Raw genomic sequence first — 15,238 nt, 5'->3', positions numbered from 1 at the left:
GGTCTCAGATCACGCCCCATTGAGTTTAGAGGTGTTGCCACATACGGAGAAAAAGAAATCAAATAGTTGGCACCTTAATGTATCCCTTTTGCAAAATCCTGATTTCCAACAAATGTTAAAGACAGAAATCAATGTTTATATGGAGACCAACTGGTCCTCAGTATCCTCTGTGGGCGTGGCTTGGGAGGCACTTAAGGTGGTTCTTAGCGGTTGGATCATACATTATGCCTCATTCACCAAAAAATCCAAAGCACGAGAACTCGTGGAGTTGGAAGGGAATATTAAAAGTGCAGAGGCCAAATGTTGTCTGATGGCCTCAGAGAATTGACCCATTTGAAACACAGATATAATACTATTTTGTCACGGAAAGTGGAGTTTTGGTTATTCAGGGCAAGACAGTCATACTTTGAGTCAGGTGACAAAGCAGGGAAGCTTTTGGCTAGATATATAAAGCAGAGAGAGTCTTTTTCTACCATTCCCTCAGTGAAATCTGCTAGTCGTGAAATATTTACCTCGGCCATTGATATTAATAATGCTTTTAAAGAATTCTATCTTGATCTTTATAGTTCCACGTCTTCGTCTACTGATGAACATATTAGAAATTTTGTGGAACCATTAGATCTCCCTAAACTGATGACTGAGCAAAAAAATTCTCTTGATTCTGAGATAAACTTGGAGGAGCTTGCCTACAGGCAAGGCTCCGGGGCCAGATGGCTTTGCCACTGAATTTGTTTAGATCTTATGCTACAGAATTGGCTCCACTTTTGTTAGAAGTTTATGCAGAATCATTAAAGAATGGAAAGCTTCTGGGGGGCCTGGGTAGCGTAAAATACGCTGGCTACCACCCCTGGAGTTCGCTAGTTCGAATCCCAGGGCGTGCTGAGTGACTCCAGCCAGGTCTCCTAAGCAACCAAATTGGCCCGGTTGCTAGGGAGGGTAGAGTCACATGGGGTAACCTCCTCGTGGTCGCTATAATGTGGTTTGTTCTCAGTGGGGCGCATGGTGAATTGAGCGCGGATGCCGCGGTAGATGGCGTGAAGCCTCCATACTCGCTATGTCTCCGTGGCAATGCGCTCAACAAGCCACGTGATAAGATGCGCGGGTTGACTGTCTCAGACGCGGAGGCAACTGGGATTCATCCTCCGCCACCTGGACTGAGGCGAATCACTATGCAACCACGAGGACTTAGAGCGCATTGGGAATTGGGCATTCCAAATTGGGAGAAAAAGGGGGGGGAAAAAAGAATGGAAAGCTTCGGCCAACCATGACACAAGCCCGGATCAGTCTGATTCTTAAAAAGGAAAAAGATCCAAGCGAGTGTAAGAGTAACTGATTAACCGATTAAGTTATGACATCTCTTATACATATAGATCAGGTGGGGTTTATTCGGGGCCGCAGCTCTTCTGACAACATTAGGCATTTCATTAATATCATGTGGTCAGTGGCAAATGATCAGACTCCGGTCGCTGCCATCTCACTTGACACCGAAAAGGCGTTTGATATGGTAGAATGGGATTATCTTTTTAAGATTTTGGAAATATATGGGTTCGGAAATACTTTTATTGGATGGATTAAGTTACTTTATAGACACCCTGTAGCGGCGGTACAAACAAATGGATTAATTTCAGATTATTTTACTCTGAATAGGGGCACTCGGCAGGGTTGCCCTCTTTCCCCATTATTGTTCTGCCTTGCCCTGGAACCTTTAGCAGCCGTGATAAGAAAGGAGGATGATTTTCCAGGGGTGACGGCGGGAGGTGTGGCGCATAAGCGTCTGCTTTATGCAGATGATATTTTGTTATTCGTTTCCGACCCCACTAGATCTATGCCTTGCCTCCACAGAATTATCAATTCCTTTTCAAAATTTTCGGGATACAGAGTTAATTGGTCTAAATCCAAAGCTTTATCTCTGACTGCGTACTGCCCAGTAACGGCTTTTCAACCGGGTGCCTTTCAATGGCCCAAACAGGGCATTAAGTATTTGGGTATTTTATTCCCAGCAAATTTATATGATTTAGTTAGTTAATTTTGATCCTTTAATAAAAAGGTTTTCGAACGATCTGGGCAGGTGGGCTTCATTTCATTTATCGATGATTGGGAAGGTTAATGTTATTAAAATGAATTGCATTCCAAAATTCAACTACCTACTACAATCTCTCCCTATAGATGTCCCCCTCTCTTATTTCAAGCAATTTGATAGCATAGCGAAGTCCTTCATTTGGAATGGAAAGCATCCCATATTACATTTTAACAAGTTACATAGGCCGATTGACAAAGGTGGGTTAGGCCTACTTAAGATTTTGTTTTATTATTACGCATTCGGTCTCAGACGTTTGGCTCATTGGTCGCTTCCACCTGAGAGAGCCCCTCCCTGGTTTTGTATTGAAAAGGAAGTTCTTGCCCCTATCTCGCCACTGCAAAGCCCTTCTATCAAACTAATTGGAGAAGTTAAGTCACACCCCATTATCTCGCATTTACACTCGATATGAACAAAGGTGTCCAGAGTGTTTAACTCGAATATTTATTTAAATGTAGCCTCGAGCATATGGGTGAACCCTAAATTATGTATTAATAAGTCCCCTTTCTGTTGGTCAGATTGGATTGTGAGGGAGGTTAATACACTTGGTGACCTATATGAGAGTGGAGTATTGAGATCTTCTGAGAATTTGATTAAACATTTTGGGATTCCCAGATCTCAATTTTATAAGTATTTACAGCTGCACTACCTGCTCTGCACTGTTTTTGGGAGTAGCACGCACCCCCCTAGAGTGGCAGATACTCTGGGAGTGGTGATTGCTGCTTTTGGGAAGGGTCATGAGGCATCAGTGTATTACTCCCTGCTAGTTCAGAGTCTGGGGGACAGAGCTTTAAATTCTCAAAGATTATGAGAGGAAGATATAAATTTGTTATTGGAGGAGGGAGTGTGGGCTAGGATTCTAAAAAAACGTCAAATCTGCATCTAGAGATGCAAGGGTTCGCCTTATGCAATTTAAGATTTTACATTGATTTTTTTGGACCCCCTCTAGATTGTATAGGCTTGGTCTTAAGGACACACCCATCTGCTGGCGATGCCATTCTGGGGAGGGTGGCTGCCTTCGAGGAGGGGGTCGAGCATAAGGATGGGAGTTCGGGATTCTTGCAATAAGAAATGGGGCAATTACTTAGCATTTTTGGGGAAATCTCGAGGAGGGGCGGTAGAGGGAGTAATTTAGAGTTTATTTTTTATTTTATTTTTATTATACTTCATTATTGTATTTTTTTTGTTTTGTTGTTTTAGTTGTTTTTTTTTTTGTTGTTTGTTTGTTTGTTTTCTATATTCTATTGACCAGGGGTGTTTGTGGGGGGTGTCAGGGTGGGGTGGAAGTTTTGTAGGGGGAGGGGATATAGTGGGGGTTTAATGTTTAAAGTGATTGATTCAATATATATATGTTGTTGTTGTTGTTGTTGTTGTTTTTTTTTGTTAATTTATGAATCAATAAAAATGTTAATAACAAAATTAATTTAAATTAATTTAAATGACCTTACATGCAATGGTATATTCCTAAATGAAAAAGTTAAGCTCAATCGACATATAAAAAAACATGAAGTTAATATGTTACCCTGTGGTTTACAAAAATAAAACATCAAAACCAACTAAATTCAACTTGTTACATGAAGTTTAGCATCATACACAAACTCTGCTAATGAATAATACATTTTAAAGTCTATAATTAAATCATGAATAAAACATTTCGCTGCCCATAATATCCTAACATTTTATTGTACATGGTTGAATGTTGTGAAAATTGGAAATATGCTGGAAAATAATGTATTTTAAACAGTTTGTCAATTCGTTGAAAATACATTAAAATCGATAATAAATAAGTGCTGTTTTATTTTATCGGATTAGTGTTGCTGCCTGCTTTAGGAGTAACAATTTACCGATTAGGTTATTTAAAAAGTTAATTCATTAAGCAGTTATGGACCTCCTAGAAGGGGCTTTAAGTTCAAGCTGACAACACGCATAGACTACAAGAGACTACAGAAATAATAGCCTTCATGTGTGTATACATTATGCCTGAAAGACTTAATAGCAGGCCTGTCTCCACCCCAATCATGAGCTTGACCCACCTTGACTACCACACCGACGCCTCCAACTGTTTGGCTGACCCAGAGAGTCCTATTTCCCACCTTACATCTTAGAGCTGAAGCCATCCTGCTTAATAACCTAATATTAATACTATTGTTTGCTATTTTTATTTCGTGATATGTTTATTTCATGACATGTGGGTGACTTGGTTCAAGTCCATAATTAACCACGGCACCGTCTGCTCCTGAAACCGCGATGCACATATGCTTAAACTAAAGGGGAAAGCAGTAGCCATGTGTGATTTTACCAGTTTTCGGGTCCTGTGCGAAACTGCCTTTCACTTTCTAGTTTGTTGGCTACACACCTTTCTTTGTTTTCTTTCCACATGTCAGTAGACATTGGCAGTCGTGCCAGCCACCTCGGTAATGTTATAAATTATTCTCCCTAGTACCATTTATGCGTATTGGTTGACTGATGAGTATGCGTGTGTTTATGTGCTCAACACTTTTCCTCTCAGGCCCTTCCTCCCAGTTTAGTGGTTGCTGGTGTGTACTGCGCGGTGATAGCAGCCTTCTTCACTGCCATAAAAGCAGTGAACTTTCGGCTACACACCATGTTTGACCTGGGCGAGATTGTGGAGAAGAGGCAGGCCTCGTTCACCACAGACCCCAAGAGAGTGGAAGAAGGGGAGGAAGGCTCAGGAGCTCACGATGGAAGCCAACACAGGTACAGAAAACCTTTTTGTCTTTAGTACTACATACACTTTGTTGCCCTTTTGAAGTAAAAACTGGAGATTTATGGCTTTAAGCCCATGTCTGTTGGATCTGAGGCCATCTATATGCTAGGGCAGTGGTTCTCAAACTCTGTGCCGCGGCACACTGGTGTACCGTGGCAGGTGGGCCGGTGTGCCATGGAATTTGCAGAGCTCCAGCATTCGCGAGTGAAAATTACTGCGTGCGAATTTGGACAGTTATTTGGCTGCACCGGTGCGAGTGACAGATGATCTTACACCTAAAGTTATGAACTTATTATTGCAACCTACAATCAGAATAAAAACTCCCTGATGCATCTTGCATCATATACCAAGTACTTTTAAAAGAGGCACGTTAGTTAGTTTTGCATTCAAAGCGCTGCTTTCTCAGTCTCACACGGCTGCGAGTGCTCTCCTCTTCTCTCTTTCACACGTACGCATAGACTGAGAGATAGTGAAGATATACCATGTGAAAATGGTTTAAGCGGAGATTCTTGCTTGTAGGCCTATCTGTCAAAATGACGGATAGCGTTTTGAATAATTAATTTTTGATGGATGATGTCTTAACCTTGCGCTCAAATGCAAGTTTTTGAGAAAAATAGCGTGTCAAATAAAAATGCATGAATCCATTAAATGCGCGATACCAATAAACAGCATGTCAGCGTCCTCGTCTAACTCAACGTGATAAGCAAAATCTCAAACATAAAAAAATAACCATGAAATGTCACTCTAACAGTAAGAGCCTCTTTGGGTGACAGCGCACCAAACTTACAATATTCTGCTTCTAACGGAGGTGCGCATTGTAATATTATAACCACTCACTGCCAGACTGCAAAAACCTATTAAAACTGCATATCCTGTTGAATGAGACTACCAAGCAGCTGCATGGAATCGCGCTTATGCAAATTCCAGGTCAATGCACATTCCAAAAAATAAACAAACATTGTTTTATAATCATCATATTATTTTTATCCGTCATTATTCTTTTAAATTTTTTTCCTAAATACATTTTTTTTGTGTAGAGCCCTGATATGTCCTTACAAACTACAGTGCATCCGGAAAGTATTCGCAGCGCTTCACTTTTTCCACATTTTGTTATGTTACAGCCTTATTCCAAAATGGATTAAATTCATTATTTTCCTCAAAATTCTACAAACAATACCCCATAATGACAATGTGAAAGAAGTTTGTTTGGAAGTCTTTGCAAATTTATTAAAAATAAAAAACAAAAAAAATCACATGTACATAAGTATTCACAGCATTTGCTCTTTTTGAGTATGATGCTACAAGCTTGGCACACCTATTTTTGGGCCATTCTTCTTTGCAGGACCTCTCAAGCTCCATCAGGTTGGATGAGGAGCGTCGGTGCACAGCCATTTTCAGATCTCTCCAGAGATGTTCAATCGGGTTCAAGTCTGGGCTCTGGCTGAGCCACTCAAGGACATAGAGATGTCCCGGAGTCACTCCTTTGTTATCTTGGCTGTGTGCTTAGGGTTGTTGTCCTGTTGGAAGATGAACCTTTGCCCAAGTCTGAGGTCCAGAGCACTCTGGAGCAGGTTTTCTTCAAGGATGTCTCTGTACATTGCTGCATTCATCTTTCCCTCTAGTCTCCCAGTTCCTGCCGCTGAAAAACATCCCCACAGCATGATGCTGCCACCACCATGCTTCACTGTAGGGATGGTATTGGCCAGGTGATGAGTGGTGCCTGGTTTCCTCCAGGCATGACGCTTGCCATTCAGGCCAAAGAGTTCAGTCTTTGTTTCTCATGGTCTGAGAGTCCATCAGGTGCCTTTTGGCAAACTCCAGGTGGGCTGTCATGTGCCTTTTACTGAAGAGTGGCTTCCGTCTGGCCACTCTACCATACAGGCCTGACTGGTGGAGTGCTGCAGAGATGGGTGTTCTTCTGGAAGGTTCTCCTCTCTCCACAGAGAAACGCTGGAGCTCTGTCAGAGTGACCATCGGGTTCTTGGTCACCTCCCTGACTAAGGCCCTTCTCCCCCGATCGCTCAGTTTGGCTGGGCGGCCAGCTCTAGGAAGAGTCCTGGTGGTTCCAAACTTCATCCATTTACGGATGATGGAGGCCACTGTGCTTATTGGGACCTTCAATGCTGCAGAAATTTTTCTGTACCCTTCCCCAGATCTGTGCCTCGATACAATCCTGTCTCGGAGGTCTACAGACAATTTCTTGGACTTCATGGCTTGGTTTGTGCTCTGACATGCACTGTTAACTGTGGGACCTTATATAGACAGGTGTGTGCCTTTCCAAATCATGTCAATCAACTGAATTTACCACAGGTGGACTCCAATCAAGTTGTAGAAACATCTCAAGGATGATCAGTGGAAACAGGATGCACCTAAGCTCAATTTTGAGCGTCATGGCAAAGGCTGTGAATACTTATGTACATGTGATTTTTTTCGTTTTTTATTTTTAATAATTTTGCAAAGATTTCAAACAAACTTCTTTCACGTTGTTATTATGGGGTATTGTTTGTAGAATTTTGAGGAAAATAATGAATTTAATCCATTTTGGAATAAGGCTGTAATATAACAAAATGTGGAAAAAGTGAAGCGCTGTGAATACTTTCCAGATGCACTGTAAATAACCTTTTTCAAATATTCCATGAAATAGTACATATATATATTCACAGATATAATTTACCATGATTTCAAGTCATTCAAAAATTAAAAAAAAAATGTATTTGTGTTTCAGAGGCAGCATAAGGTTTAATACAGTTTATTTCACATTTATTCCACTGTGCTAAGGTACTCCTAAAAAGCTGACAACTAGCTTTTTAGCAGAGATATATAGATCATATAAAGTCTTGCTCTTCCTGGAAAACAGACCACAAATGTTGAACTCATTTCGTCCAATAAAAAGCTGCATAGAATGAGAATTTATCCCCTCCTAATATCTCCTATTTCAGGTTTATATGAACAAGTAGCAAATCTTGTTCATAGCTGTCACATAAACTAAAGGCTATTGGCTCTTTAGAAAAGGGGGACAAGCTCTTTGATTTGTCTCACCCCAACTTATAAGTCAGCATAAGTTATTTCATAGAAAACTGCAAGCATCATGCTACTCTCAGAGTCAGACAGTCTTTGGGGATTTGCAGTTGGTGAACAGCTGTTAATGGTGTCGAGCAGTCAGTTTTTAGCTCTTGTCTGCATGCCTGTGCCCACAGGGACAGTGGTGTTGGTGTGGAAATGACAGTGTTCCGAAAGGTGAACTCCACCCCTCCTGTACGCTGCAGTTCCCAGCATTCTCTGTTTGGTTTTAACCAGGTTTCGGTGAGGATATTGTTAAAGCTAAACATCATTGTGCTTAATCGTTATTTGTTACTCTCTTTCTCATAGGAATTTCCTCTCATTTGTTTTCTTTTCCTTTGCCTAGGAATTTTTACCACAGCTTGAAGACCCTGGAGGCTCAAAGGGTACATTGTTTGTTGTTTTTTGGTACACCGTATTTGTAATCCCAAACCCAATTAGTTTTTCTTGACATGAGCTGGTTAAGCTTTTTGTTTAACTTGTCAGTACTTTTCTGATGCCTCTTTAATAATGTCTAACATTCCAGACCTCATGCAAGAGCAGAGTAGTAATGTGATAGTGACCTCTGCACATAGAGACATCATTCAGCACAACTCTCAGGATTATTCTAGTAAGAACCTATCCTTTACTGCTGCACTACAATAGCACCACTAAGCACTATTCCTCAGATTCCCATTTGACAATAATATTGATCTTAGTGTAAACACTGAAGGTTGATGTTAGTTTGAACAAGGAAATGCAAGAGCAAATTGATGGCTTAATAAAAATAATGAATTCGTTTTTAAGAGTGGTACTACTACTGTCTTATGCCACATGTACAAAGAAACATCCCCACTGTGCTCTGTTTTAACTTAGTCACTTTTGTCATTGCAGGTGTGACGCCATCCTGCATCGCTAGGGATTACAGAGGTCTAATTGGAGTGGGTGACGTAATGTCAGCAGGTTTTGGTAGCCTGCACTCAACAAACTGTCCCTCCATCCCCCCATCCCCCTCCAGCCAAGAAGATGGAGATGAGAAAGAGCAGGTGGAGAACAGAGGTATGGAGCAGCAGAGCTCTAAGGGAGAGGGGCTCAGGGGCTACCCCCCCCTCCGACCCTCGGCTGAGTCGGAAAGCCTCGGAGATGCTCCGCTAAGCCCTCTTATTAAGAGTAGCTTGAGCGAGGAGCTGAGTGAGAACTTGCTGGGTTTGGGCCTGGACCCTGTCACTTTTGCCCCCGGTGCCGGGCACCCAGGCAGCCGCACGGGGGTGGCCTTGGCTGCAGGCTCCACTGACAGCTGCTTTAGTGGAGGTGGAGCTACCACAGACAGAGAGACTCTCAGTACAGTCAGTAGCTACCGCAGTGAGAAAACTGACTCAACCCAGCTTGAGAGCCCCTCACTAGGTAAGACACATCAGCCTTTGTCTAATGCTCCCTCCACAGCTTTGCTTCAGTGTAAAGGCCACTTTCAGCAGCCAGGAGATGTGCTGCAGGGGGGCAGCGACACGGATGACCTGTCAGACAGCGTGCTGCTACGCTCACCCACCAAAGAGCTCTCCTCTGCCCAGGGCCTGGACAGAACTCTGGTGGAGGGAGAGGACCTCCCCCCTTTGCTTACAGACATTGCACAGCCCTCCTTGCAGGACTCATCACCATCTAGCAGTGGGCCATCTGATCCATGTGATCTTGATGGAGGTATCCCCATACCCCCTCTCCCTCCACCGCGCCAGGCTAGTTCTGTACCTTCGGGCTTGGCACTTGGCTTGGTCTGCTCTGAGCCTGCTCTGCCTGTTTCTGCCCCATCCTACCTCCTAGCAGAACCACCATCTCTCCAAGCCCAGCAGCAGGTAGTGCGACCTAAAGATCTGAAGCTGTTACGTGCTGGAGGTAGTGTGGGTCATCGCCCCGGCCGCAGGAAAGCTCCGCGCAAACGAGGCACTGCTGGCAGTAGCAGTTTTGACTGTGGCTCCTACCGCCGGCACCACAACCGTGGCCAACACAGAGACTACATCCCTGTACGCAGTCGGCTGGGTGCCAAAGCCTACAGTGAGAGCTTGTTTGAGGACTCTAGTGATGAAGATGATGGCAGCGACATGAGTGCCGGCTCTAGTATAGGCTCCCAACGTCGTTTCAGCTCAGACGATGAAGACGACGATGAAGATGATGATTCAAGCTCCTCTACCTCCTGTTACTCCCCCGATCTGGCTAATGCCTCAGAAACTGGCCCAGTCCCTCAGCTACCTAGCCCTGGAGAGGATCCTGATACTGTAGGCCCCACCCATACTCGTAGTGCTCAGCGCTCAGCCAGCACAGCCAGTGCCAAGACTCATGCCAGAGTGCTCAGCATGGATGGAGCTGGAGGGAATTCCAACAACACAGGGACCCTTGCCTCTACTCTGCTGCCTTTACCCCCTTCCTCCACACCTGCCCCACGTCCTCTTACCATCTCTAAGTCAGACCTGGAGGCTCGGACAATGCACTCAGAGGGTTTCTCCAGGGCCCACCATAGACTAGACTCCCATGGAGGCTCCTGGGCTGGGAACCAGACAGGCTGGAGAGCAGGAGAGCTGCTGGAAGAGGGGGCAGTTGGAGGAGGTGAGGAGCATATAGATTTGTTCTAGCTATTTTGCTGCTTTTCAGTAAAACCATAGCTTTATTATTTCTTGGATTAAAAAAATAATTAGAGACTTGCATAGCTTCTGGCATTGGGATAAATTCAGATTAGCTACATGTTGCTCTAAGCAAACTTGTTTTCTCTGTTCTCTCAATGATTAACAAGGAGTGTTCAGATGTAGGATTATATGCAAGTTAATGCAGTTCATTTAACGGCAAAAGGGATAGGAGAACATTTCAAGCATGTCCGCACATGTGAATGAGCATTTATGTTTAAGTGATCTAGTCTGACTAATCAGGCATTTTAATAAAAGGTGCAGAATATTATTATTATAATTTTTTTAGTTAATCCTAAAAGGAAAATTGTGTCATTTACTTACCCTCATGTCATCCAAAACCATATGACTTTCTTCTGTGCAACACAAAAGGAAATGTTACTCAGAATGCTAGCCTCAGTCACCATTCAGTTTCTTTGTATAGAAAAAAGATGCAAAGAAAGTGAATGGTGACTTAGGCTAACATGCTGCCTAAAATCTCCTTTTGTGTAGAAGTCAATTTTCATTTTTGGGTGAACTATCTTTTTAAAATATTGACATTCTACAAAAATATTAAGATAATTAAAATATATTCCTGGCTGGTTTTAATTATTATGATCTTATCAACTAATGGTTAAGCTTGGACATAGATCATCATATCAGTTCTTGTTCATTTTGTTTTAGTTATTTATGTGGACCTATGCTGCCTTTCATACCCATGTGGTATTAATTCACCCTAATGGTTTGGCTGAAAAAATAGTTTAGAATAGGCCACTATAATCTGAATATTAAATGGTGAGATCTTTCATTATTAAATTATGCATTTTTTTTTTTTTTTGTTGCTTCTATCTCTCTCTTACTGCTGCATGCAGCGGGGGTTGAAAAGTAATGTTAGTCCATCAGCTCTGTCAAACTTGTCATCCTTTTATGCATCACCATTAAATTGTATTTGGGTAGCTTATGCAGGTATCATTTTCTGTAACTATGTTACTTGATTAGCTTCATAATAATTTGAGCAGTAGTGCATGTTTTATGCCATTTCTAAACTGTACCTGTTACTTTCACACATCCAGCTCTGGCCCCAGAGGAGGGTAGTAAACGTGACTCTGTGAGCAGTGTAAAGAGAGCACGGGCCATTCGCAGGCGACATAATGCAGGCAGTAATCCCACCCCACCCCCTTCTGCCATGGGCTCTCCCCCTAGTCTTCAGGACCTCCAGAGAGTCCGCACTTCCTCTCACTCTCGTACACGAACGCTCCCCTCTGCTCTGCACTTTGCCGCCTCCTCCCTGCTGCTTCTCCCACCCCGCAGTGGTGTTCATGAAGCATCCACCTTTGATGACACTTCAGAGGGAGCTGTGCACTACTTTTACGATGAGAGCGGTAAATAATCATTTGTGCTTTAAATCATCTGCAGAAAAGAACAAACATCACTTCCACTCGCTTCTTTAGACTTTATAACTTTATTCGCCATGTATAAGGTATACAAGGAAGTAGATGTTTGGTGTTTCTACGGCTTTGTTCAGACTGACAAAAAAAAACAATTATTTTGGTGTTTCAATTCAAATCCGTTTAATTATTTGAAGTCTAAATGGCAAAAAACTAAAACAAAAAAACACATGAAATTCATCTTTACAAACCTGATCCAAAGCACATTCGTATGTTGTGTGAAATCAAATTATTGTCTCATTCAGAATGGTCAGATCGGATTATAAAGTGGCAAGAAAAAGTATGTTGTCCCTTTGGAATTTGCTGGTTTTCTACATTATTTAGACATAAAATGTGATCTCATCTTCATCCAAGTCACAAGTATAGACAAACACAATGTGCTTAAGCTAACAACACACAAACAATTAAAATCTTTCATGTCTTTGTTTAATGGGATGTGTTAAATATTCAAAGTGCTGTGGAAAAAGTGAACCCTTGGATTTAATAACTGGTCTATCCTCATTTGGGAGAAATAACCACCCCCAGAATATCACCAATCCTCCACCAAATTTCACAGTGGGTGTGAGACACTGTGGCTTGAAGGCCCCTTTCTATGTCTCCGTCTAACCATTTGGCAACCAGGTGGAGGATCGGTGATGATCTGGGTGTGCTTCAGCAAGGTTGGAATCGGGCAGATTCGTCTTTGTGAAGGACACACGAATCAAGCCACGAGGTTATCCTGGAAGAAAAATTGCTTCTTTCTGCTCTGACAATGTTCCCCAACTCTGAAGATTGGTTTTTCCAGCAGGACAATGCTCCATGCCACACAGCCAGGTCAATCAAGGTGTGGATGGAGGACCACTGGATCAAGACCCTGTCATGGCCAGCCCAATCTCCAGACCTGAACCCCATTGAAAACCTCTGGAATGTGATCAAGAGGAAGATGGATGGCCACAAGCCATCAAACAAAGCTGAGCTGCTTGAATTTTTGTGCCAGGAGTGGCATAAAGTCACCCAACAGCAATGTGAAAGACTGGTCAAGAGCATGCCAAGATGCATGAAAGCTGTGATTGAAAATCAGCATTATTCCACTAAATATTCATTTCTGAAATCTAAGTTAAAACATTATTATTGTGTTGTTTCAAAATGAATATGAAATTTCTTTGCATTATTTGAGGTCTGAAAACACTGCATCTTTTTTGTTATTTTGACCAGTTGTCATTTTCTGCAAATAAATACTCTAAATGACAATATTTTTATTTGGAATTTGGGAGAAATGTTGTCAGTATTTTATAGAATAAAACTAATTTTTTTATTTTACTCAAACACATACCTATAAATAGTAAATCCAGAGAAACTGATAATTTTGCAGTGGTCTCTTAATTTTTTCCAGAGCTGTATGTACAAGAACAATACAATAATTTGTGTGCTATAAGTTAAAACAGATTTAGTTTGTTCATTATTGTAACTTAGATGAAGATCAAACCAGATGTTAAGACAAGTTTATACATAAATGCAGGTATTTCCAAAGGGTTCACATACTTTTCTTGCCACTGTTATTAGTTATTTTCGTTAATTCGCGACATACGTATGTTACGTCATAAAGTGTTTGAATGCACTTTCACTCACTCTTTCCTCATATAGCACTTATATGACATTCACTTTCACTTTGTACAGTATAGTGAATGAGTGAACGAGTCAGCATTTTTGGAGTATATGCATTAATTATGCGTCTATTGAGTTTAGCACTATGGCGCAATGTCACAATGCGCATGAGCAGAGGGAACAAACTATAATTCATCACTTGCTAAATGGACATCCGAGCGGTCCACCCTAAAGATTGGATTTGAAAACCATATCGGATTTGTGTGCATTGTGAACAAATTTCACAACTGGGGTTCAATTGGTGGTGTTTCAGTAATTTAAAGTGTCATTTGATTTCAGGCGTAAAGAGGTCTTACACTTTTGGACCTGCTGGAGGAGGATATGAAGACCCTGTGCAGTAAGTTTCAATGCGTGCATCATTTGGATAATGTTGTCTGCCAGTCTGGCTCTTGTGTTTTACGCCTCTGACCTTTTAATTGGCTCAGGGAGCGTGAACGGCAGTCACAATCCTCCAGCTTTACCTCCACTGATGTTCAGGAGGTGGCACCAGTTCTGTCCATGCTGCAACCCAGACCGGTGGTCCTCCAGGGCATGCAGGTCCGCAGGTTACCCCTAGATATGCCAGAGGTATAACTCAACTCTTTACAGCCATCAGAATACATGATAATTAAATCCTGGTGCTTCTGTCAATGTTTTCTTTCTTCTCTTTGAAGTTTGACCTAGATCACGAGTCCCCTCATGAATCCCAGGAGAACACGCTGATGATTGAAGAGAAGGCCAAGCCTAAACAGTATTACAGATTCTGGGTGTTGCCGGGAAAGTGGCTACGAGTTCGTTACGACAGGCTGGCATTATTGGCCTTACTAGACAGGTAGGATTTTTTTGAGTTTCTGTACATCCACAGAAGACCATGTAGTGGCTCATGAGCCTGATGTATCTTAATATGCTTGATACAGTATGTATTGTAACCTGTGTGACTGCCATAGGAATCGGCGTGTGGGGGAGAACGTGTTTGCAGTGGTGCTGGCCAGCTTAGTGGCTTTCCTCGGCTTCCTGCTACTTCTCCAGGGCTTCTTTAGAGACATCTGGGTGTTCCAGTTCTGCCTGGTCATTGCCAGCTGTCAGTACTCTTTGCTGAAGGTCAGTGTGAGAGTTTAATTTGTCTTGTTTTAGCATTTTCTGCTATTTGTGTCTCATATTTTTCTGATAATATATTTCCCAGTTTTCATTTATCTTATTCTTGGTCATATTTTTTTTTTTCTTTATCCCCTTCAGAGTGTCCAACCTGATGCAGCATCTCCGATGCATGTGAGTATTACAGCTGTGTGTCAGTCTTTTACTTTGCTCATTGAGTCAGACCAGGATAGCAGATATCAAATGGAAATTGATTAAGAATGCTAAAGGAAATGTATGTCGAAATTACTTTGAATTGCTTTCTGCATTGCAGGGCCATAACTGGATCATTGTGTACAGTCGACCGGTGTATTTCTGCCTGTGTTGTGTGCTAATCTGGGTGTTTGACCTGGTCGGCCACTCAGACAGTCTGCCACCTTTTACCCTCTACGGTGTCACTTTCTTTTCTGCCCACTTCCTTCTCTATGCTAGAGACATGCTCATAGGTGTGCTCACCATCACTTAAAAACAGTGCTATTAAAATCTTTGTAACACTTTACAGTAAGGTTCCATTCGTTACCATTAGTTAATGCATGAGGTA

At 42.2% G+C, this 15,238-nt stretch overlaps 1 protein-coding gene across 7 annotated transcripts in view; it reads left to right on the top strand.

The window, feature by feature from the left end:
* The window catches only part of LOC127428732 (pecanex-like protein 1), a 46,014-nt gene that overhangs the window by 6,536 nt on the left and 24,240 nt on the right, over positions 1–15,238 (top strand). For 4 of the 7 annotated variants that reach the window (XR_007895187.1, XR_007895188.1, XR_007895186.1 and 1 more), the window contains exons 2-13: positions 4,587–4,795; positions 8,003–8,108; positions 8,212–8,251; positions 8,392–8,475; positions 8,739–10,439; positions 11,566–11,874; positions 13,864–13,921; positions 14,010–14,151; positions 14,238–14,395; positions 14,511–14,664; positions 14,800–14,832; positions 14,972–15,143. Coding sequence is in view for 4 of the 7 variants with exons in the window: in XM_051677301.1 (XP_051533261.1) it covers positions 4,587–4,795; positions 8,003–8,108; positions 8,212–8,251; positions 8,392–8,475; positions 8,739–10,439; positions 11,566–11,874; positions 13,864–13,921; positions 14,010–14,151; positions 14,238–14,395; positions 14,511–14,664; positions 14,800–14,832; positions 14,972–15,143 (3,166 nt within the window). In the remaining 3 variants the exon portion in view is untranslated. Of the gene's footprint in view, positions 1–4,586; positions 4,796–8,002; positions 8,109–8,211; positions 8,252–8,391; positions 8,476–8,738; positions 10,440–11,565; positions 11,875–13,863; positions 13,922–14,009; positions 14,152–14,237; positions 14,396–14,510; positions 14,665–14,799; positions 14,833–14,971; positions 15,144–15,238 lie in introns of those variants that run through there. The other 3 variants (XM_051677302.1, XM_051677304.1, XM_051677305.1) reach the window with 3 other exon arrangements.

Source organism: Myxocyprinus asiaticus, chromosome 38, assembly GCF_019703515.2.
Source record: "Myxocyprinus asiaticus isolate MX2 ecotype Aquarium Trade chromosome 38, UBuf_Myxa_2, whole genome shotgun sequence".
NCBI classification, from domain to species: domain Eukaryota; kingdom Metazoa; phylum Chordata; class Actinopteri; order Cypriniformes; family Catostomidae; genus Myxocyprinus; species Myxocyprinus asiaticus.
Note: the sequence above shows the minus strand (reverse complement) of the source record. Positions and strands in the feature narration are given on the sequence as shown.